The sequence below is a fragment of the Triturus cristatus genome, chromosome 4_1 (assembly GCF_964204655.1).
Source record: "Triturus cristatus chromosome 4_1, aTriCri1.1, whole genome shotgun sequence".
In the NCBI taxonomy this organism is placed as follows: domain Eukaryota; kingdom Metazoa; phylum Chordata; class Amphibia; order Caudata; family Salamandridae; genus Triturus; species Triturus cristatus.
The window spans coordinates 1,121,467,311-1,121,486,147 of NC_140585.1; the positions used below are offsets into that span (position 1 = coordinate 1,121,467,311).

General features: G+C 46.1%; 1 protein-coding gene across 1 annotated transcript in view; it reads left to right on the forward strand.

Moving 5' to 3' along the window:
• WNT16 (Wnt family member 16) overlaps positions 1–11,817 on the forward strand; it is a 106,179-nt gene extending 94,362 nt beyond the window's left edge. The window contains exon 4 of the mRNA XM_085654158.1: positions 10,712–11,817. Coding sequence (XP_085510284.1) covers positions 10,712–11,176 — 465 coding nt within the window. The 3' untranslated portion in view covers positions 11,177–11,817. The remainder of the gene's footprint in view (positions 1–10,711) is intronic.
• Positions 11,818–18,837: the final 7,020 nt, after the last annotated feature.

An 18,837-nucleotide genomic window follows, 5' to 3' on the forward strand; every position in this document is an offset into this window, starting at 1 on the left:
GTATTACAAGTGTCCACTGTACAGCCTGACCTGATTTTCCTATTACATACTCACGGTGGCCATTGCCTTTGTGTCTTGTTGCAATCATCTGATGCTGCCCATTTGTACATGATGATTTGCACTGCCGCACCTTGGGTAGTTTGTGTGCAATATACAAGTTTAGCATCCCATGTGTATTTCACCCAGACTAAGAGATGTACGTGCTTCCTGTGTCTCCATTGATTTGTCTCATGTAGGAGGTGGGTGGTGCGGGCATGTCCGACATGTCAAGACCTGATAACTCCTTGCTAGGACTGCCCAGTGTGTGATGTTTGCATGGACATACACTCAAGGTGCAGTGTGCCAGTCAGGGTGGCCATGTTCTCAGTATTACCTATGCTGCATGTGCCTCTAGTTCCTGGATTTTGTCCTTGCTCATCCCAATTTCCTGCCACGCTGTGTGGTGCAGATGCAGTGCTGGATTGTCCCCAGGGCCATGCTCCTCAGTCACAATTCCATATCATCTCATTTGCTATTGTGTGATGCTCTCCATGAATTTTCAATGGCATGGTGGGTCAGAAAACTGTGTCTTGCATGCCCTACATATGTACCTTGTGATGTAGATATAACTCTTCCTTTGTTTCAGGCTCTGCACTGTTACCTACGTACATTTGACTAATGTGACTTATGTATACAGGTGTATGATAACTTCCTGTTTCTTCACCCTGTCCACAGCATCGTCGGGGGACACGGAGGGAGACATGGACACAGACGGCGCGGAGGGACAGAGCAACAGTGCCAGCGGTGACATCAGTGCTGGCATTTCGAGTGGGACAGAGGCGGTGGAGAGTGACCCCGGGGACCTGTCGACTGGCACAACAGACTATGAAGCTGACGAGTCCGAGGGTGAACACTCCGAGTGGGCGGTGGCTGCACCACCATCTGACAGCAGCCCTACATCTGGCACCGCCCCCTCCATTGGCATCAGCCGCCTCCCACGTGCTCGTGTCCCTTCCCAGCGTGCCCGGTCCCCACATGTCTCCTTCCTGCCAGGCACCGCACCCCCTGCCCCTGTCTCCACTGCTGCCGCCAATGCTGAGTCTGTGGACATCCAGCGGCAACTGCAGGTTGGTCAGGCTGCGATCCTTAATGTCCTCCATGCCCACGGCAAAACCCTCACCAACATCGAGGCATACTTGGAGGGCATTCATTCATCGCAGGCTGACCAACGCAACTTGCTGAGGTCCATAGACTCCACACTGACTGCAGCAGTGGGTCTCCTGCAGCGCGACCTCCCCCCACCTACCCCTGCCCCATCCACACTTCCCACTCCCATGCCTGTCCCACGTACACCCAGACGTCGGCATGCACACACATCAACAGACACAGGCACCACACCAGCAGGGAAGGTCCACCGCACTCCTCCTGACACGCACACACAGGGTGAGGTAGGCACACCCACTGGGTCGGGGGGCAAACGTGTGACATGCAGCCATAGTGGGAGTCCGCATTCCACCCAGTCCACTGCCTCCAAATCCCCTTCCCTCAGCTCTCCTGGCCACATCTCCCCCAAGGACTCGTTCATGGCCGCTCTGTCCCTGAGCCACACAGTTACACCACCACGCAAGCGGTCAAGGAAGTCCTCGGTCAGGGTGGTTGATTCTCCCCCCCTGTCTCCACCCTCCCCCGGTGGCGCTGCAACCCATCCCTCTGACCCCCCCCCCCTCCTTGGGGCCTGAGGTTCCTTCGGGTGCAGGGGACTCCCTGGAGGACCTTGCTAAGGTGTGTAGTGCCATCCTGGCCTCCACCTTTGGCCCTGACCCACCCCCTGTGGTGGAGTCCTCCATCCCTGCACCCACAACGCCGCCCCTTTGCCCTGATGTCCCTGCGGTGCCTGTTGCTTCCCCCCCCCCATGATGCCCTCACCAGTGTGGAAGACGATGCCATGTGACTGTGCAGGCAAGGTAGGGGACACGCATCCCACTGTGTCCCCCATCCAGCTGAGAATCATTGACTGCCCTATGGGCTTTGTGAATATTGAACTGCCTGCGATCCACGGACATTGTGCTCATGCTGAATAAAGCTTGATTTTGTTTTCATTCTCACACTACTGCTATGCTGGTATTGGTGTTGGTGGGGCTGCTACATGGTTTTGGGTGGTGTTTAAGGGTTTGGGTGTGTGGGATATGTAGTAGTGTGCTGCTCATTGGGGGGCCCTGGGATCTGTGTGCCATCACAAGGTGTTGGCTAACTTTCTTTGTTCATGTAAGCAGTTACTGCATGGTGCAATTGTCCCAGGGTGTATTCCTTCCTCTGTGTACCCTGATTTCTTCCCTGCAGGGTGTTCCCAATGTTTAGCGCAGAGCTGTGTCTACATGAGCTGTGTGTGTGACGGAGCCCTTCTACTTTGGCCATGCATGCAGGGCCATGTCTCCACCTGCAACAATCGTGGCATCCTTGGTGATCACTGTACTTGTGTGTGGAGTCTGTTGACATGAGTTCATGGGGACATGTTCCCTTGTAGGCAGTATGCATGTGGGTAATTCCAGCCTCACACACATGTGTTACACCCCTCCTGTCTCAGGGCACTGCTGGGAGTGATAGGCACACACCCCTCCTGTCTCTGGGCACTGCTGGGAGGACTCTGCACACACCCCTCCTGTCTCAGGGCACTGCTGGGAGGACTCCACACCCACCCCTCCTGTCTCTGGGCACTGCTGTTAGTGATAGGCACACACCCCTCCTGTCTCAGGGCACTGCTGGGTGGACTCTGCACACACACCTCCTATTTCTGGATATGTACGCTTGGAACGTACACGGTGGGGGTACGCTCCATGCATTCGAGGTGAGGGTACGAGTCTAGTTACACTGGTGTGGTGAGGGTACGGTCCGTACGTCCGCGGGTGAGGGTACGAGTCGTACTTACACTGGTGTCGTGGGGGTACGGTCCGTGAGTCTGCGGGTGGGGGTAGGAGTTGTACTTACACTGGTGGGGTGGGGGTACGGTCCGTACATCCGCGGGTGAGGGTACGAGTCGTACTTACACTGGTGTGGTGGGGGTATGGTCCGTGAGTCCGCGGGTGGGGGTAGGAGTTGTACTTACACTGGTGGGGTGGGGGTACGCTCCATGCATACGGGGTGAGGGTAGGAGTCGTACTTAGACAGGTGGGGTGGGGGGTATGCTCCATGCATACGGGGGTGGGGGTAGGAGTCGTACTTACACTGGTGGGGGTGGGGGTACGGTCCGTACGTCCGCGGGTGAGGGTACGGGTCGTACTTACACTGTTGGCATGTGGGGTACGCTCCATGCATACGCGGGTGGGGGTATGGGTCGTACTTACACTGTTGGGGTGGGGGGTACGCTCCATGCATACGGGGTGAGGGTAGGAGTCGTACTTAGACAGGTGGGGTGGGGGTATGCTCCATGCATACGGGGGTGGGGGTAGGAGTCGTACTTACACTGGTGGGGGTGGGGGTACGGTCCGTACGTCCTCGGGTGAGGGTACGGGTCGTACTTACACTGTTGGCATGTGGGGTATGCTCCATGCATACGCGGGTGGGGGTACGGGTCGAACTTACACTGTTGGGGTGGGGGGTACGCTCCATGCATACGCGGGTGGGGGTACGGGTCAAACTTACACTGTTGGGGTGGGGGGTACGCTCCATGCATACGCGGGTGGGGGTACGGGTCGTACTTACACTGTTGGCATGGGGGGTACGCTCCATGCATACGCGGGTGGGGGTAGGGGTCGTACTTACACTGTTGGCATGGGGGTACGCTCCTTGCATACGCGGGTGGGGGTACGGGTCGTACTTACACTGTTGGGGTGGGGGGTACGCTCCTTGCATACGCGGGTGGGGGTACGGGTCGTACTTACACTGTTGGGGTGGGGGGTACGCTCCATGCATACGCGGGTGGGGGTACGGGTCGAACTTACACTGTTGGGGTGGGGGGTACGCTCCTTGCATACGCGGGTGGGGGTACGGGTCGTACTTACACTGTTGGGGTGGGGGGTACGCTCCTTGCATACGCGGGTGAGGGTACGGGTCGTACTTACAATGTTGGGGTGGGGGGTACGCTCCTTGCATACGGGGTGGGGGTAGGGTCCGTACATATCCGTCCCCACGCTATGTGATGCTTGTGTGGGCCGTACCCAGGCCTTTGCCACGTGGGTACGATCCGTCCCGCCATTGTTGGGTTGACGTGTGTGTGGGCGTGGTACGTCTCGTACCCACGCTCTTCAGGCGTGGGTACGGGACGTACCTGTCTGGTTGTGTTGCCGGTTCGCGTCGTGACGGACTTCCGTTGTGGCGGTCGCTGGCTTAGCTGGACACGCCCCCACCCCCTCGTAGTGACCAGGCCATGGGAGTCAGGTATGTCCAGGCCATGTGTGCTGTGTGACTTTGGTGGGGGTTTTGTGGCCTGCCCTGGTCCTGCCACCCCACCCCACCCCCACCCCACCCCACTTTCCCCCCCCCCTTAGTTATTCTGACCGTCTGCGGCGTCTGCGTCGGAACCTGTAGAGGAGGTGGACTGCTATGAGGGCAGGGATGACTCGTAGGTTCGGGTCCATGTCTGTCCGTCGCGTACTGGTACTCCTTGATCGCGTCGTCCTGTCGCGTACGGGTCCTCCTTGGTCGCGTCGTCCTGTGTGTCCGTCGCGTACTGGTCCTCCTTGGTCGCGTCGTCCTGTGTGTCCGTCGTGTACTGGTCCTCCTTGTTTGCGTCGTCCTGTCTGTCTGTCGCGTACTGGTAGTCCTTGTTCGCGTCGTCCTGATTTCCCGGCAGTTTTTGGCAGCCGGAAAATATTCACCGTGCGGGATGACGTCGGTGCGAATCGTGATTCCTGGGTCGTGAATGGCTGGCTGCGAGCGTCCCGACGTCAGGTCGGCGCTTTCCCGGATCGCATTGGTATGTTTTTTTTGGTCGGTCGGGCTTTTTTACGATTCGTACGGGAATGGTGTACCCGTGCGAATCGTAATTCCTTGTTTGTAAAAATTGACGACCGGGTACGCGTCGGACGGAGAATTTGCTCCGTCCGACGGTTCGTACCCGGTTTTTACCGGATCGTGATCGGCACCTAATTGTACATGCAATTGCAGGATTTAATCGGACCTTAAACATTTCTGGGTCAAAGTGACTATGGTCCTGAATTGTCCTTTTCTTCTAGCCATGGACAAAGAATGTCTTCTTAAGATTTATTAATACTGGACAGGCACAAAAAATATGGCCAAACATATCCGGATACAGATTAAAGAATCCACAATCTCCATTTCCAATAGTGATTTTGCACTACGTCCATCACAGTGTTAAAAAGGAATAAGAAAAATCCGTAAAGGAAGAACTCTAGTTTAACGTAAGGTCTCTATATACACTGTAAAGTTAAGATTTTCACTCATCATGAAACCAAGTATGATTATTCTTGGGCATGATCAATTTCTTTTTTTGGGCAATAAACAGATATACCTTGCTATCGTTACCGAAAATGCCATTATGTTGGCTTTTGATAAGTTGACAAGATCAAAGATCTTTTCTGTCATTGTGATACTTAAAGTTGTTTGTTTTATCTTCAGTTCTTTATTATAACCAAGTTGAATTATCCATTTTGGCGGACTGAGCTAATCTGACTCCTTCCAAATAAAAATACAAAAAATATAGCAATATTAAAAATGTCTTTTCAGAGCTACTTTATTAGGCAAAGTATAAAACGCAAAAAAACTAAACTATAAGTATTCTTCTGGCAATGACCTGTTTGCATCGATTTAAAATAAGTTTTTGGCTGCAATCATACAGTTTTAAACACAGGTGGCTGTATTACAAAAAATGTAAGGGCTCATTTTATGCCACTATTAACCCTGCTTGATGCATTTCATTAGAACAATGCTCAAGGGCCTCATTAATTATAAAAATGTGGTAACCCAAATGCAAGCACTAATTATGGTCTATAGTTTGTTGTGAAAAGAGCATAATGCAGTCACACCCCATGACCATCTGCAGGTTCCATATCACAGAGCAGGGGGCACTGTGTGCCTGCTCTTTTTCATGCTCTCTTAGACCCTGATTCAGTATCAATTTCTGCATGTGTGTTTAGCATAGAAGCTCAAATGGTCTTTCATGTGTCAGACTACTTTTGCAATTTACCAAAAGTGATTTTACACCTGTAAAGACATTTCTCACACATACATTGTTGCTTGAGTAAATCTAATCCAAGGGGTGGGAGTAGGTTTTCCAGGGTGGGAATGCCCTGGAAATGCAGGACACCTGCAAGCATACCTATTTGTAGATCTTGATCAATCTTTTTCTCCACCCATTGCCACCTTGGGGACTGACATATATTTACTACTATCAATGGCACAAGGAACGCTCTTTTAGGGATGGGAATAGGACCAGAGCACCCTTAAAACTTGTGGGGTGTCTGAGAAAGGGCTTCTAGATGAATTTTAGTGGTGTCACAGCTCACATAGGAAAAACATTCATTTAGTATTTAAAACCCGGGAAACCACATCCTCTAGCAAAACATGGTTTTGGCAATTCAGATTCTGGAACCATCCCTGGTGGCATGGAAGCTGTGAGGTGTATTCACAAAGGTAAAATTACAATTCTAGAGTTCCTGCTAGTAAATTTACTCTTACACTTTTGAGTAAGTTTACTACTTTGGGCTACTCACAATATCGGAGTGTAAAGTTGCTCAAAAGTGTAGATCTACATGTCTCCAGCACCTTAAACAGGAAATGGAGCCACATTTATGAGTGCAACGTTCCAAAAACGAGCAGTTGAAAGTCTAGCACCACACGTGGCCAACCACTGATACTGCTACCCACTCGCTTAGAAAATAAAAGAGGTAGGGACTTATAATAAAAACCCATAGGACATATTGTTACATTAAATTTTTTAAAATAGTTACAAATATTAATAATTTTAAATAATGTTTAAAAATATTCTAAAAGTAAAACGTATTTTTGTATTTTATTTTAACATATTTAATTACCTTTTTTATTAAAATACTATTAATTTACTTACATTTAATAATTAATAATACTTATTAAAAATGATAATGTGTTTACTTTGGTGGCATTTTTTAATTTAAACTTCAGAAACATAGTTGCAATTTAATTTTATATATTTAAAATAATTCAATATATAATTCAAAGGAAGTTATTAGTGCTGTAATGCTTTTTATTGTTTTACATTTAAAATATGTATGTAACATTAATTTAAAATAAAATTTACAATAAAAATAGTTTTACACATTTTTTCAGGCTTTTGTATTTTAAAAACACCCTTATACTTTACCATCTGTAGATCACTGCCCCGGTAGATGAACTCAAATTATGGTAAAGTATAAAGCAAAGGAAGTTTATTAAACTTGAACAAGAGGAGTAAAAATACTTTTATGTTATATTTTTGTTTTTTAAATTATATTTATGTATTTATTTTAAATGTAAAACAAAATAAAAAAGTACTATTAACTTAATGTTAATTTAGAAGTTAAATATTGTGAATATATTAAATTGAATTCTTTTTTCCTAAAGCTTGAACTAAAAAGAAATTCCCACATAAAGAATTTTTTGTATTATTATGTATTAAAATTATTGAAAGTGATGTATGGAATTAATTAAAAGTCATGTAATTATATTTTTTTTATAAATGAGGTGTAATATTTTAGAATAAAATAAGAGATATGTTATATTTATATACTGTTTTAACATTAAATTATATGTATATGTAAATGTTTAACTAGTTTGAATGAAGAGTAAGCCTACTGCTATTTACAAACTGCACTTCTAAATTTACTGCAGACAAAAAGGAACCCAAAACAGTAGTAAATTACTCCAGCTCAGAGCTGGAGTGAGCTCAGAAGTACACATGACCAACCATGAATACTGCAACACCCTCCCACAGACAATAATGGAGGAGGGAATATAACATAAAACCCAATTGGGAACAATGTTAAATTAAATTAAAGTATGTTATTAGTTAAAAAGATAAATTAACATAATTTAATACTGAACAATATAAAAACACAAAACACATTTAATATTTATAAATACAATATTTTAAAACCCTTTTTTGAATTTATAAATTTGTGTAACATTTATTTTTAGCAAAATGGAATTAACAAAATCACTTTAAAATAATTGTATACATCACTTTTAATAATTATTAACACATAATAAAAATTGTGATCTTTTTACTTTAGGTAGGAAATTATTTTTTAATTTAAACTTCAGAAAAATAAATGTAATTTAATTGAATATATTTAAACTGGATAACAATTTAGATAACAATTATGTTAATAGGTCTGTAACATTTCTATTTTTTTTAACAACCCAAATAAATATTTTCATTTTTTTAAGTTCAACATACTTTTTGACTTTTCCCTCTAATTTATCGTAGGGAAACTTCACAGTCGGGGTGGAGAGCTCCCTATGGTAAAGAGGTAACTATAATAGATCAGGAATATCACCATTAGCCCTGAATAGCTACTAGATAGTAGGGAACTATCCTATGACAGTGGTGCACCTAAGAAACCAAGGATGGCTAGCACATGCTGGGTATGGCCACCAATAAGCCTGCAATAGCCAGCTATATGACAAGGATTTATATTATTTTGCTGAGAATGTTCAGAGCATGCCTGGGCCACCACTGGGCAAGACATAGCTACCACTATGCCTTTGATTGAACCATTATGTCAGGGCTGAACTGAATATGCAGTGAATTGTCAAAATATGCCAGAAACCTTTTTATGTCAGAGAGAAAACGAACCCCAACTATTCTTGAATGGCTATTAGTATGCATGGGGTACATTGGATGCCCATAATAAACAGGGACCACTCTTTTGCCCGGGTTGGCTACCCACATGCTACAGATGGCCACAGTATCACATCCCAAGAATGCCCATGATATTCCATACATATCCAGTATTATTCTGAGGATTTCCAAAGCAGTGCTTAGGATGCCCATGATATAGCTGGAGTGGCAACCATATTGTCAACAAATGCCACAATATACCAAGAATAACCTAAACTATGCCAGAGCCATGAGTATTCCAGGTGCGACCACCACAATGCCAGAGATGGCCATAATAAAGGCAGGGATTCACATTGTATGCCAAAAGTGAACACCATTATGCCAAGGATACGCATAATATGCTGAAAATGGTCTGTGTGTGGCAAGAGTGACCACCATATTAGCAAGCAGTGCCACAATATGTCAAGAATGTTCACAGTCTTTGCAAGGCCAACATTATGTCAATAATGCCAATGGTGTCAGAAATGTCAAGAAATACCTTTTGCAATGGTCACCATTATGAACCGCTAGATGTCAGCCATACTTCCTGGACACATACATACACATGCACACACACACACACGCATGCACACCCACACAGGCACACACACAGACTTAAACATGCACACAGATCATAAGCACATACACCCATGAGCTCACAATCACACACTCAAACACACTCAAACCTCGCACGGCTGCCCCCTTTCTTGCAAAATGTGGCAGCTGCAGACCCGCCAATTAAAACAAACATTTCACCATTTGAGGGGGGAGTGGGGCCTTTAAGGGGGCAGGGCCTCATGCCAAGAAGTACCAAAGAGGCAGTTTTGCACCAGCCATGCCTCAACCCCCCCCCCCCCCCCCAGAAAAAAAAAACTTGCTGAGGCTGGTACAGTTCAGAGTGTGTGAAAACCAGCTGGAAATCCACTGTTTACAATGTTTTTCAGCTCATTTTCCCTACCACCATATGATATCAGCTCCTCACTGAGACTGGTTGAAGGGAGCTAATATCAGGTATAAAGAACATCTGATCGACGGAATGCTGAACAAATCAAACATTCATCCCCAGTCACAGATCTGGGTTAAATCCATTGTTTTATTGCATGCCACGCCATTCAAGTTTAGACCAATCCATATGAAAATCAGTCTTGGCCCTTCTCCTTATGGGAGCAGTCCAGCCCGAAATGACAGGCCAGGTCCTCCTTGGACTAGAAACAAGCATCCTGGAACCAGTGTCGGGGTAACACCCCTCATCAGCCAGGGTACCTTGAATTTCGTGGCGTAGCAAGTATGGGACCCACGCCTTCCCACTTAAAGCGAGAAATGCAAAAAATAACTTATGATGGATGGAATGCTAAACAAATCCACCATTCACCCCAAATCACAGATCTGTGTTAAATCCATTGTTTTTTTTTGCACGCCACGCCATTCAAAGTCTGCATGCAGCATCTATCATACACTCATTCACCAATCCATGCACTCATGCATCAATCACTCCGTGCACTCAGTCTATCACTTATCCATATGTTATTCCAATCATTGACTCATTCTTACATAAAAACACACTCATCCACGCACCCAAACACATAAACTTGCGGTCAGTTATGAAGCACTTTTAAACCAGAAGTATTGGCATTGGCAGTGCTTGTTTACAGGGGCGTAGCTACCATTGGTGCAGCAGGAGCATTTCACTGAGGTCCAGAACCATGAGGGGCCCATTGAGCAGTGATAATTGCTGTATTTTACTACCCCAACAACAGTGAAATGGGCCATTTTCCTTGCTTGCACCAATGCCCAAGTCATCTTTACTACGCTACTGCATGTTTATCTCAGATTGAGATGTATATTGCAGGAGTAATGGCTTTGTTTATACTTTACATATGCTGAGTTTACATAGTGAGTGCATAAGCAACATCTCACAGCCGTGTGTCCTTTTATTTGCAGGCGGTGGTGTCGATGATGTCTGTGGACTGCCGCTGCCATGGGGTTTCAGGCTCGTGCGCAGTGAAAACCTGTTGGAAAACCATGTCTTCGTTTGAGAAGATCGGAAGTTTACTAAAAGACAAATACGAGAACAGTATCCAGATATCAGAAAGAATAAAGAAGAAGGTGCGCAGGAAAGAAAAAGAGCAGCGCAAAATCCCAATCCGCAAGGGGGACCTCGTCTTCATCAACCGCTCCCCAAACTACTGCGTGGAGGACCGGAAACTGGGGGTGCCGGGAACTCGTGGACGAGAATGCAACCGCACCTCAGAAGGACCAGAGGGGTGCAACCTCTTGTGCTGTGGACGTGGCTACAACACGCACGTGGTTAGACATGTGGAGAGGTGCGAGTGCAAATTTGTTTGGTGCTGCTACGTGAGGTGCAGGCGGTGTGAAAGCATGACAGACGTTCACACCTGTAAGTAATGTGACTGAAAAAAGGACCAATGAGGAACAAGTACATTACACCTGCAGGGTGGTCTTCAGAGGAGAAACTCTAGCCTGTTTGAAAAAATACTGACAATTTATAGCAAACCTGGCACTGGGGCAACCCCAGGCCAAGTGGACAGGCATGCCAGTCTCCATACTACGGAAACAGAGGACTCCGTGGAGGCCTTCCAGGGCATATACACCCAAACTTGATGTTCTTGCAAGGTGGACAGGGGCGGCTTGTATCACGGCATACTTCACTGTGGGAAAAACACAGGCCACACCCAATTTATGATGGTCTGGAATGGTCACACTTCACTGCCGTAAAGGGACATGCCTCTCACTGCAGGTCCGAGGTCCTCCAAAGAAGTCTAGAAGCAGATTTTGAAAGGCTATATGTGACTGTAGGAAAACAAAGACCACTCACACTAGATTTAAGGTCCTGTAAGGTCCAAGTTCACTTCAAGACACATGCAGACTGCTCACAACAGGCCAGTGGTCTTTCAAGAGTGAAGAGAAGCCGCTTCAATCACATCACGCTTCACTGTAGGATCTACAGGAGCAGTTCAATGCAAAACAATGCTCACATGATGCTCACTGACAACAAATTCAGGGCTAATACAAATTTACGCTGCTCTCTTTTCGTAGCACTTACTTTATTGAGGTACTCCTTTATCTTGCAGACAATCCCCCATTCAGCATCCAAAAAGATCTGTTTTTTAAATTGTATTCAGTCCTCTCTGCCCCTTCTTGAACAACAGCATCCTTACTATTCAATAGAGGAGCAGGGTGCATCAAAAGCCACCCACCGGCATAGGGTTTGACAGGGCATGTGTGGCGATTGGCAGGGGAATGAGGCAGGGCCCCATCACAGAGTCTGGTTCTAGCACATCAGGTACGGGCAGGAATAGGACAAAGGTGCACAGTCTGTAAAAGTGGAAGGCCAAGTCAAGATGACCAATAAAGTTTAAGTCTGCCAGATCAAATGTGGAAGTTTGCGGCCTGCACGGAAGTTAGGAAGCGGTAAGTGCTGATTGTAGGTTTCTCGCCAAGCATTGAGCCCAAGAACATGAGTGAATGTGTATCCATAGCAGGTGCGAGTAACACCAAATATCCTCTTCTCCTGGGAGATCCCACAAGAAGAGGGACAAAATCTCCCATGAGGTGAGGTGCAGTAGGTCTCCTTCACTATCCAGCAGAAAATTATAACTTTTCAAGCCCTGAATGATGGAACCTGAAAAGTAGCCACTGTGCAAATAGAGGGAGGGTTATGGATTTCCCAGATCTAAAGGACAGTGATTAGTCTCTCACTTCCTGCTACTGACACCAAAGGTGCACGAGACTACAAGTCCACATAACCAAAGATGCTGTGGCAGGTGATCCTGACCCATTAACATCTGGGTATCTCCTTTCAAGTGGTTGGCTTTTCATTCATTCAAGCTTTTCTCAGCCCGACGTAAGCTAGCCTCAACATCTGAGCTGCCTCTACTGGGATCCTTTAAGGAAACCTCATTGAGGGAATGGAGGGATCTTCCCGATGCACTGTCCATTGCTGGTTCATATTTCAGCTGCATGTTGTGGAAGACCAGACAGAGACTCTACCAATCAATGCTATCTTCGTAGGGAGAAGCATCATTAAAACAAGCATTGGCATAGCCAATAGGTCGCGCCTTTGGGAGGTGTAAGTAGTTTTAGTGAATATGAGTGCTTTATAAGTAATATTTTGCAAAGTGTCCTCTAAAAGAAAATGTTGTACCAGTTGTAGCAGTTTACAGTTGTAGTGTAGCTGAAGGCCTATAAAAGGTTTGTTTGGCAAGGCCCTAAATCTCTGCGTACTAGATACATAAGAGGCTGTTTCTGCAATGGCAATATGTCAAATTACAGTGCGCTGCACCTCAATTATTAGAATTCACAGAAGAAAGGTACATAAATTCAGTCCACAGAGGAGAGAGCGAGATGCAGCTTGCTAGAGTGCGAGTGAGTTAAATAGAGAAATAGGGTTAAAATGAAGGAGAGATATAGAAAGAGGGGATGAGACAATAAGAGGGAGAACGCGAGAGTCGCAAAAGGGCTAGATTTAGAGTTTTTGACAGAAACGCATAGGAGGGGTGCAGTTGAGAGAGAGTAAATGAGCTTTAAAAAGAGAAAGGTACGCACCTGGAGTAGGTGAGGGGAAAGAAGAAGCGTAGTTAATTTTTTTAACAAGCAAAGAGAAGTTGTGATGAAATAAGGATACGAACAGGCCATGTGGTGTGTTATGAAGAGGGTGAATTAAACATTTCTGATAGAGCGAATCACTTTATTTATCATTGTATTGTAATTGCATTTATATAGCGCTTACTACACTGGACTCAGAGATACTCAATTTCTAAGCTGGTTTGAGCTAGCGAGTCTCAAAATAGCCCTTTCCGAGTTTTGGTGGCAAGGTACGGGGAGGGTTAAATTCCAGTACTTGTTGGCTTATCTCAAGTGGGGGTAACATGCTGAGATTTAAACCGGTTTAATTCTTAGTGTGAGCTAAGTGAAAAGGTCAGGGTTGGAGGACAGTTCCGGTGTCGTCAAAAAGTATTTGGTTTTGGGCCTTTGAACCATAAATCGCTTTATATACCTCTTACTGGTACGCGTCCTGCTTCGGATTACACCAGCGTGTACCGAGGCCATTGGGGGCGCCCACACTACATACGCGCATTAAGTATATTCCCCAATCACTTGTATGTGGGCAGTTCAATTTATCGATTTGTTTTATATAGCGCTGCTAGATTCTGGCGGGTGGCAGCGCGCTGCAACCAAGCGCTCTATGTCACCATGTGGACAGAAGCTGTGTGCAGGGGTAGACAGACAGCTGTGATTCCTTTGCACACTAGTTCCCAAACGAGGCTGTCTTTGCGCTCCATCAGAATGGGAAGGGGTTGTGTGTGGGGCGGTTGAATCTGCAGACACAGAAGCAAAAAGGTGATCTATAAACCTATTCACGCCAATGAGGATAGACGACCCATTTTACCGCCAGCTCTGAAGTGTGCACCCCTGCACTTTACCATTAGAATAGACATTTTATTATATAGGCACTGCGTGTGTGTGTAACCACACTGGCCTCTGCCCGGCCGAGCGGCACCTGTCACGCTTGCGAGGTAAAACACAATAGCTCCGCCTGTAAACAGGGGCAGTGCAGGCGGTGTATATTTTCGCTGGTGTGCAGGCACAGCACAGGGACAGTTACTCCAATCTCACGCCTGCTTCTCCTGCACAAGCCGGCCTCTTCTTTTCATGTGGACCTCTTGAAAGCTCCTGGCTGGCAGGCACTTGGCAGTGCCTTATACCATAGAGGGTGCAATGTGTTAGATTCAAATACGTGTATTGTGCCCATACGGTGCATTTCTTGAGGGTGCTGCAGCCTGCGCACAGCTGCCATCCGCCTACCGCTGAATTTGAACATTTGATCTGCAAGTTTCCATATACCTTCCTAACGGACGTTCAAATTAATTATCTTGAAGCCGATGTTGACTTTATATGTTTTACATCAAAATGCACAGGCTGTTGATACGTAATCGTGCTATAGACATTCCTAAGTGTCCGAGCGATGTTGTGCATCTTTTAATCCTTTGACCGACAGATTTTGTTTCAGGTTGTTATGCCAAAAAACAATAATTTAAAAGCCATTCTTCATAGAACCCCGAACATTTAACGTAACATCATTAAAAGGAAATGAGGCACTAAAACATTCATGGGCAACAGCGCCACCTAGGGCAATATTTGGAAATCGTCAACATTAAATGAGAAAGTTGTAATTGTGATCACTTTCAAAACGAGAACGGGGGCGCGGCTTCGAGGCTGAAAGCTGTAAAGTCATTAGTAACAGGATACTGGATGCCTGTAGACGCTGAGGGCATGTACAGCGTTTAACTTGCGGGAGCGAGCAGCGGCAGGCGCGATAATTGCAAACAGATGGCGGCGCCGCTGCTCGCTTCCACAAGGTAAACGCCATACATGTACGAGTACTAATTGGAAACAGTGAAAAACATGCACGAGTTTCCACAAAAGCCAGGAGTGATTCCAAGAGGTCACTCCAAATCAGTGCTTGCGGGCTGCGTAGGCGAGACCTAAAAATGTTACAGCAGATTATCTCTTTTTTTTTTTTTAAACATATTTTTATTGACATTTTCAGATTGTATATACTGTACAGTATTCAGATCTATCAATCAATTATGCCGTATAGCACAGTATGCGGTATCACAGATCATCTGCAAAGACTGAAGGAGAATAGACAAGGAAAGGAAACAATAAAAATACAAAACAATTTGTCTACCCTATGGGCTCTGATAGAAAATATGTCACTTGATCTGGGGTGTAACACAGGTAAAAAACTAGGGGATGGGCATGGAAGTTCACGTCCGTGCCACTCAACCTAATGCTCGAACTGTCGTGTGGGTGTGGCGCCCCAATGAATTGCAGTTGAACCGACTCTTAGACCCGACCGGCAATTGTGACAGTATGTGCTATAATGCTGCTTTGTATGTGATCATGTCCCCAGCATATGAAGGGGTTGGGCGGTCAGGATTTGAGACTGCGTTTGCAGGGCTGGTAGTGTAGGTGTGTCATCGGTAGGGTCTTCGCCAGGGGTTAGTTGCCTGAAGCGATATAACAACATGGCCCACTCCATTGATATGGGGTGCTTGCGGATCCCTCTCACCTCCTCCCGCAATGTTTCCTCCTCCGCCGCCGCCCATTTGTGTGTAGCTCCCACCCAAGCCGCCAGTGGGGGACCGGTGGGGGAACGCCAGTGCATAGCGATGCACCGTACAGCAGATTATCTCTTGTTATGCAATCTATGTCACTCAATTTCTCCAGGGTGATCTTTGATGTGTTTATGGCTAAAGCGGGAGGCTTCACAGAGCTGTTGGCCACCACTGAGAACCAGATTCAGCTAGATCAGATAGTATTGTGTGCTGTCAAGACATCAGCCCTGATGTGCAGTGCAGAGGTCACAGCAAGTGTTATGTTTTGATCCAGGATCGCCACATAGCCACTGCCCAGGAGAACCTTGCAGGGCTTGGTAATCCATACACTGTCCTGAGAACTGGTGATCCACAAGACAGAAAGGTTTTCTCTGTGCTAATAAAACATAATTCACTCATCACCATAAAAAGTCTCAAATTTTCCTGGTGAACCTGGAGCAATGTTTCTACTGCAGGCCAGAGTTCTAAAATGCAGACACTGGAGCATCCCTGCGCGATCAGTCAGTGGAACTGGAGAGGGTTTGCTAAAACTCAAAGGAGATGGCAGCATTGGTGTTTTTAGTGTGTGGGTCTGACACCACATGAAGCCATCATGTGCTTCATTGGGGCCTGTCTCAGATGACTTTGATGTCATGAGAGCGGTTTCAGTGGTTCTCAAGAACAGAGGGCCATATTAGCGAGGACTTGCGATAATCATCGCAAAGCACGCTTAGCGTTGTATTTTTATCTCTGGCTATCGCTGGTTTAGATCGCGGAGATAACGCGTTATTATCAATGTTTATCTCCAAGGCGATAATAAACCAACGATAGCGGCGATTCTCCATCAATAACGTGGGAATACTAGCGATGAATTCCCATCACTAAGGAAAAGGTCGCTAATAGGCAGGTGAGGATTCAGCCGTAGAATCCACCTCCCATAGAAAACAATGGCTAAGTCAGGATTTTAGCAGGTGTTAAATTCCAACGATAATCGCGGTTAGTGCGAGTTTTTTTATCGCTTCCCGGGCATTGCTAATAGGGAGAAGTTGTGTTAGCGACTTCTTCCTATTACTTTTAGTGAGGAACGCCCACTTTGCATGTCATTAGCGATAAATATCGCTGACATGCAAAGTGGTAAAAAAAGTCCACTATCGCCATTAAGCTGTCGCTAACAGTTGTTAGCAACAGCTTGCTAATAGGGCGATAAAAATATCGCCGCTTTATCGGCAAAAATTTCCGCTAAAGCGGCGATACTGCCATCGCTAATATGGCCCAAAGTTCGGTGCTGTTGAGAATTAGGCAACATCAAGAAGTCACTTCTCCTTAAAGACTTTCCCCAGGATGTGAAGACAACAGTTGCCAAGAGCCAAGGATGAGGTAAGAATCTGAGATCAGTGGACATGCTGTGGAGATAGTCATTAAGAAAATGTGCTACTCCATCCAACTAGAAATAACCAAAAGTTTCTTGACACGCTCCACTTGGCCTCACAGATTTAAAGCATAAAGACTAAAGTTTGACTCAACCTGCAGGGCAAACACAGTCATCCCTGTTGCTAGTGGTGCATCAAACTCTGACCTGCGTAGACAAAAAGTCTGTTTTCTCGGACAACAGTGCATACATGGGAGATGGACAGCCTCTCTGGAAACATCCTCACATCACTGCACCCTGTACAGTGAAGGGTTTTGGAAGCTGTTCAGGTGGAGTGGCATGCCATGGTGTTAGAACTGTTTGCCTACAGAAAAAAAGCATGGATACCCTTGTTCTGCTCACCATCTGTAAAGCTTCAGCCCTGCGATCTTGGTGGCTGGGGAAGCTTCTACATGCTTTCCCAATGCCTCCAGATGCCAAGGTCTCTCCCTAAGGGAAGCAAAGGAGATGGTCATGGGGTACCATTGTGGCCCAGGCTGCACCAGTTCATCCATTTAAGGCAGTTTGCAATGGGCATCTTGCCCCAAGCAAATATAAGATATGTGAATCTATCTTTCAAACGTGAAACAGCGTTTCCTGTTGGATAGAAAGTTATGAGGTTAATGTTGGAAAGCTTGGGTGTGTAACAAGAGGTCACAGGCCTTAAAACAGTCCCGGTGCCCATCCTATACTTAGGACTTAGGTTGGTCATTGGCCGTTCTTCCAGACATACGGCATGGTTAGTTGGTCTAAGTCTTAGACTCCCTACTATTCAAAGTTTTCTTGATGCGTGTCATAAGGGGTTGGTGGGGTATACCTTAATATCCAGTGGCGAGTGGTCGTTGTCTTCTGTGACTGTCCGGAAAATAAACCATGAATCTCTCTTTTTTCTGAATCACTTCCCTAGAAGGTATTCGTTCAGCTCTGGGACGAACAGCTGGTTGTACAAGCATTGCAGCATCGTTCATTTGATCCTTTGAAAGAAGTTCCTTTAGTGATGCTTTTCTATGAAAGCCATTTTCACTGCCTGCATAAGATGACTTATGGTTTTTCCGTGTCGGGAGGTGTATATCAAATTTGTCCAGGGAACTGTGGGTCTTATCATGGGGACGTATTTGTGGCTATGGATCTCTCTAGTTTCTATTAAGATCAGGGCATGATTTTGCCTGCCAGCTGTCCTGACCCAGTTTTACCTGGAATTTGCTGCCTTGATGTCAGAAGAACAGGGGACATTTGGTGTGTCCCACAATGCTGAGCTCATGAAAATTATGCAATGGTTTGCCTCCTTGATGAAACTTCCATTGGTTCAAGCTTTTCATTCTCTCCCTTAGCAGGTGGGTTCTTCTGGTGACTGCAAATGCTTACACTATGGAGAATATTATATTGCCTCTTCTCGGGCAGGTTCCGTCAACAAGGATTGTACACCTCTTGAGCCTAAGCTCTGGAGCTGGCTTGGATGAATAGTTGTTGGGTAGTCACTTGGCTTTCTGCTAACACTTTTTTCGCTCGCCATTAGATTTAGTCAAGAGATCCTAATA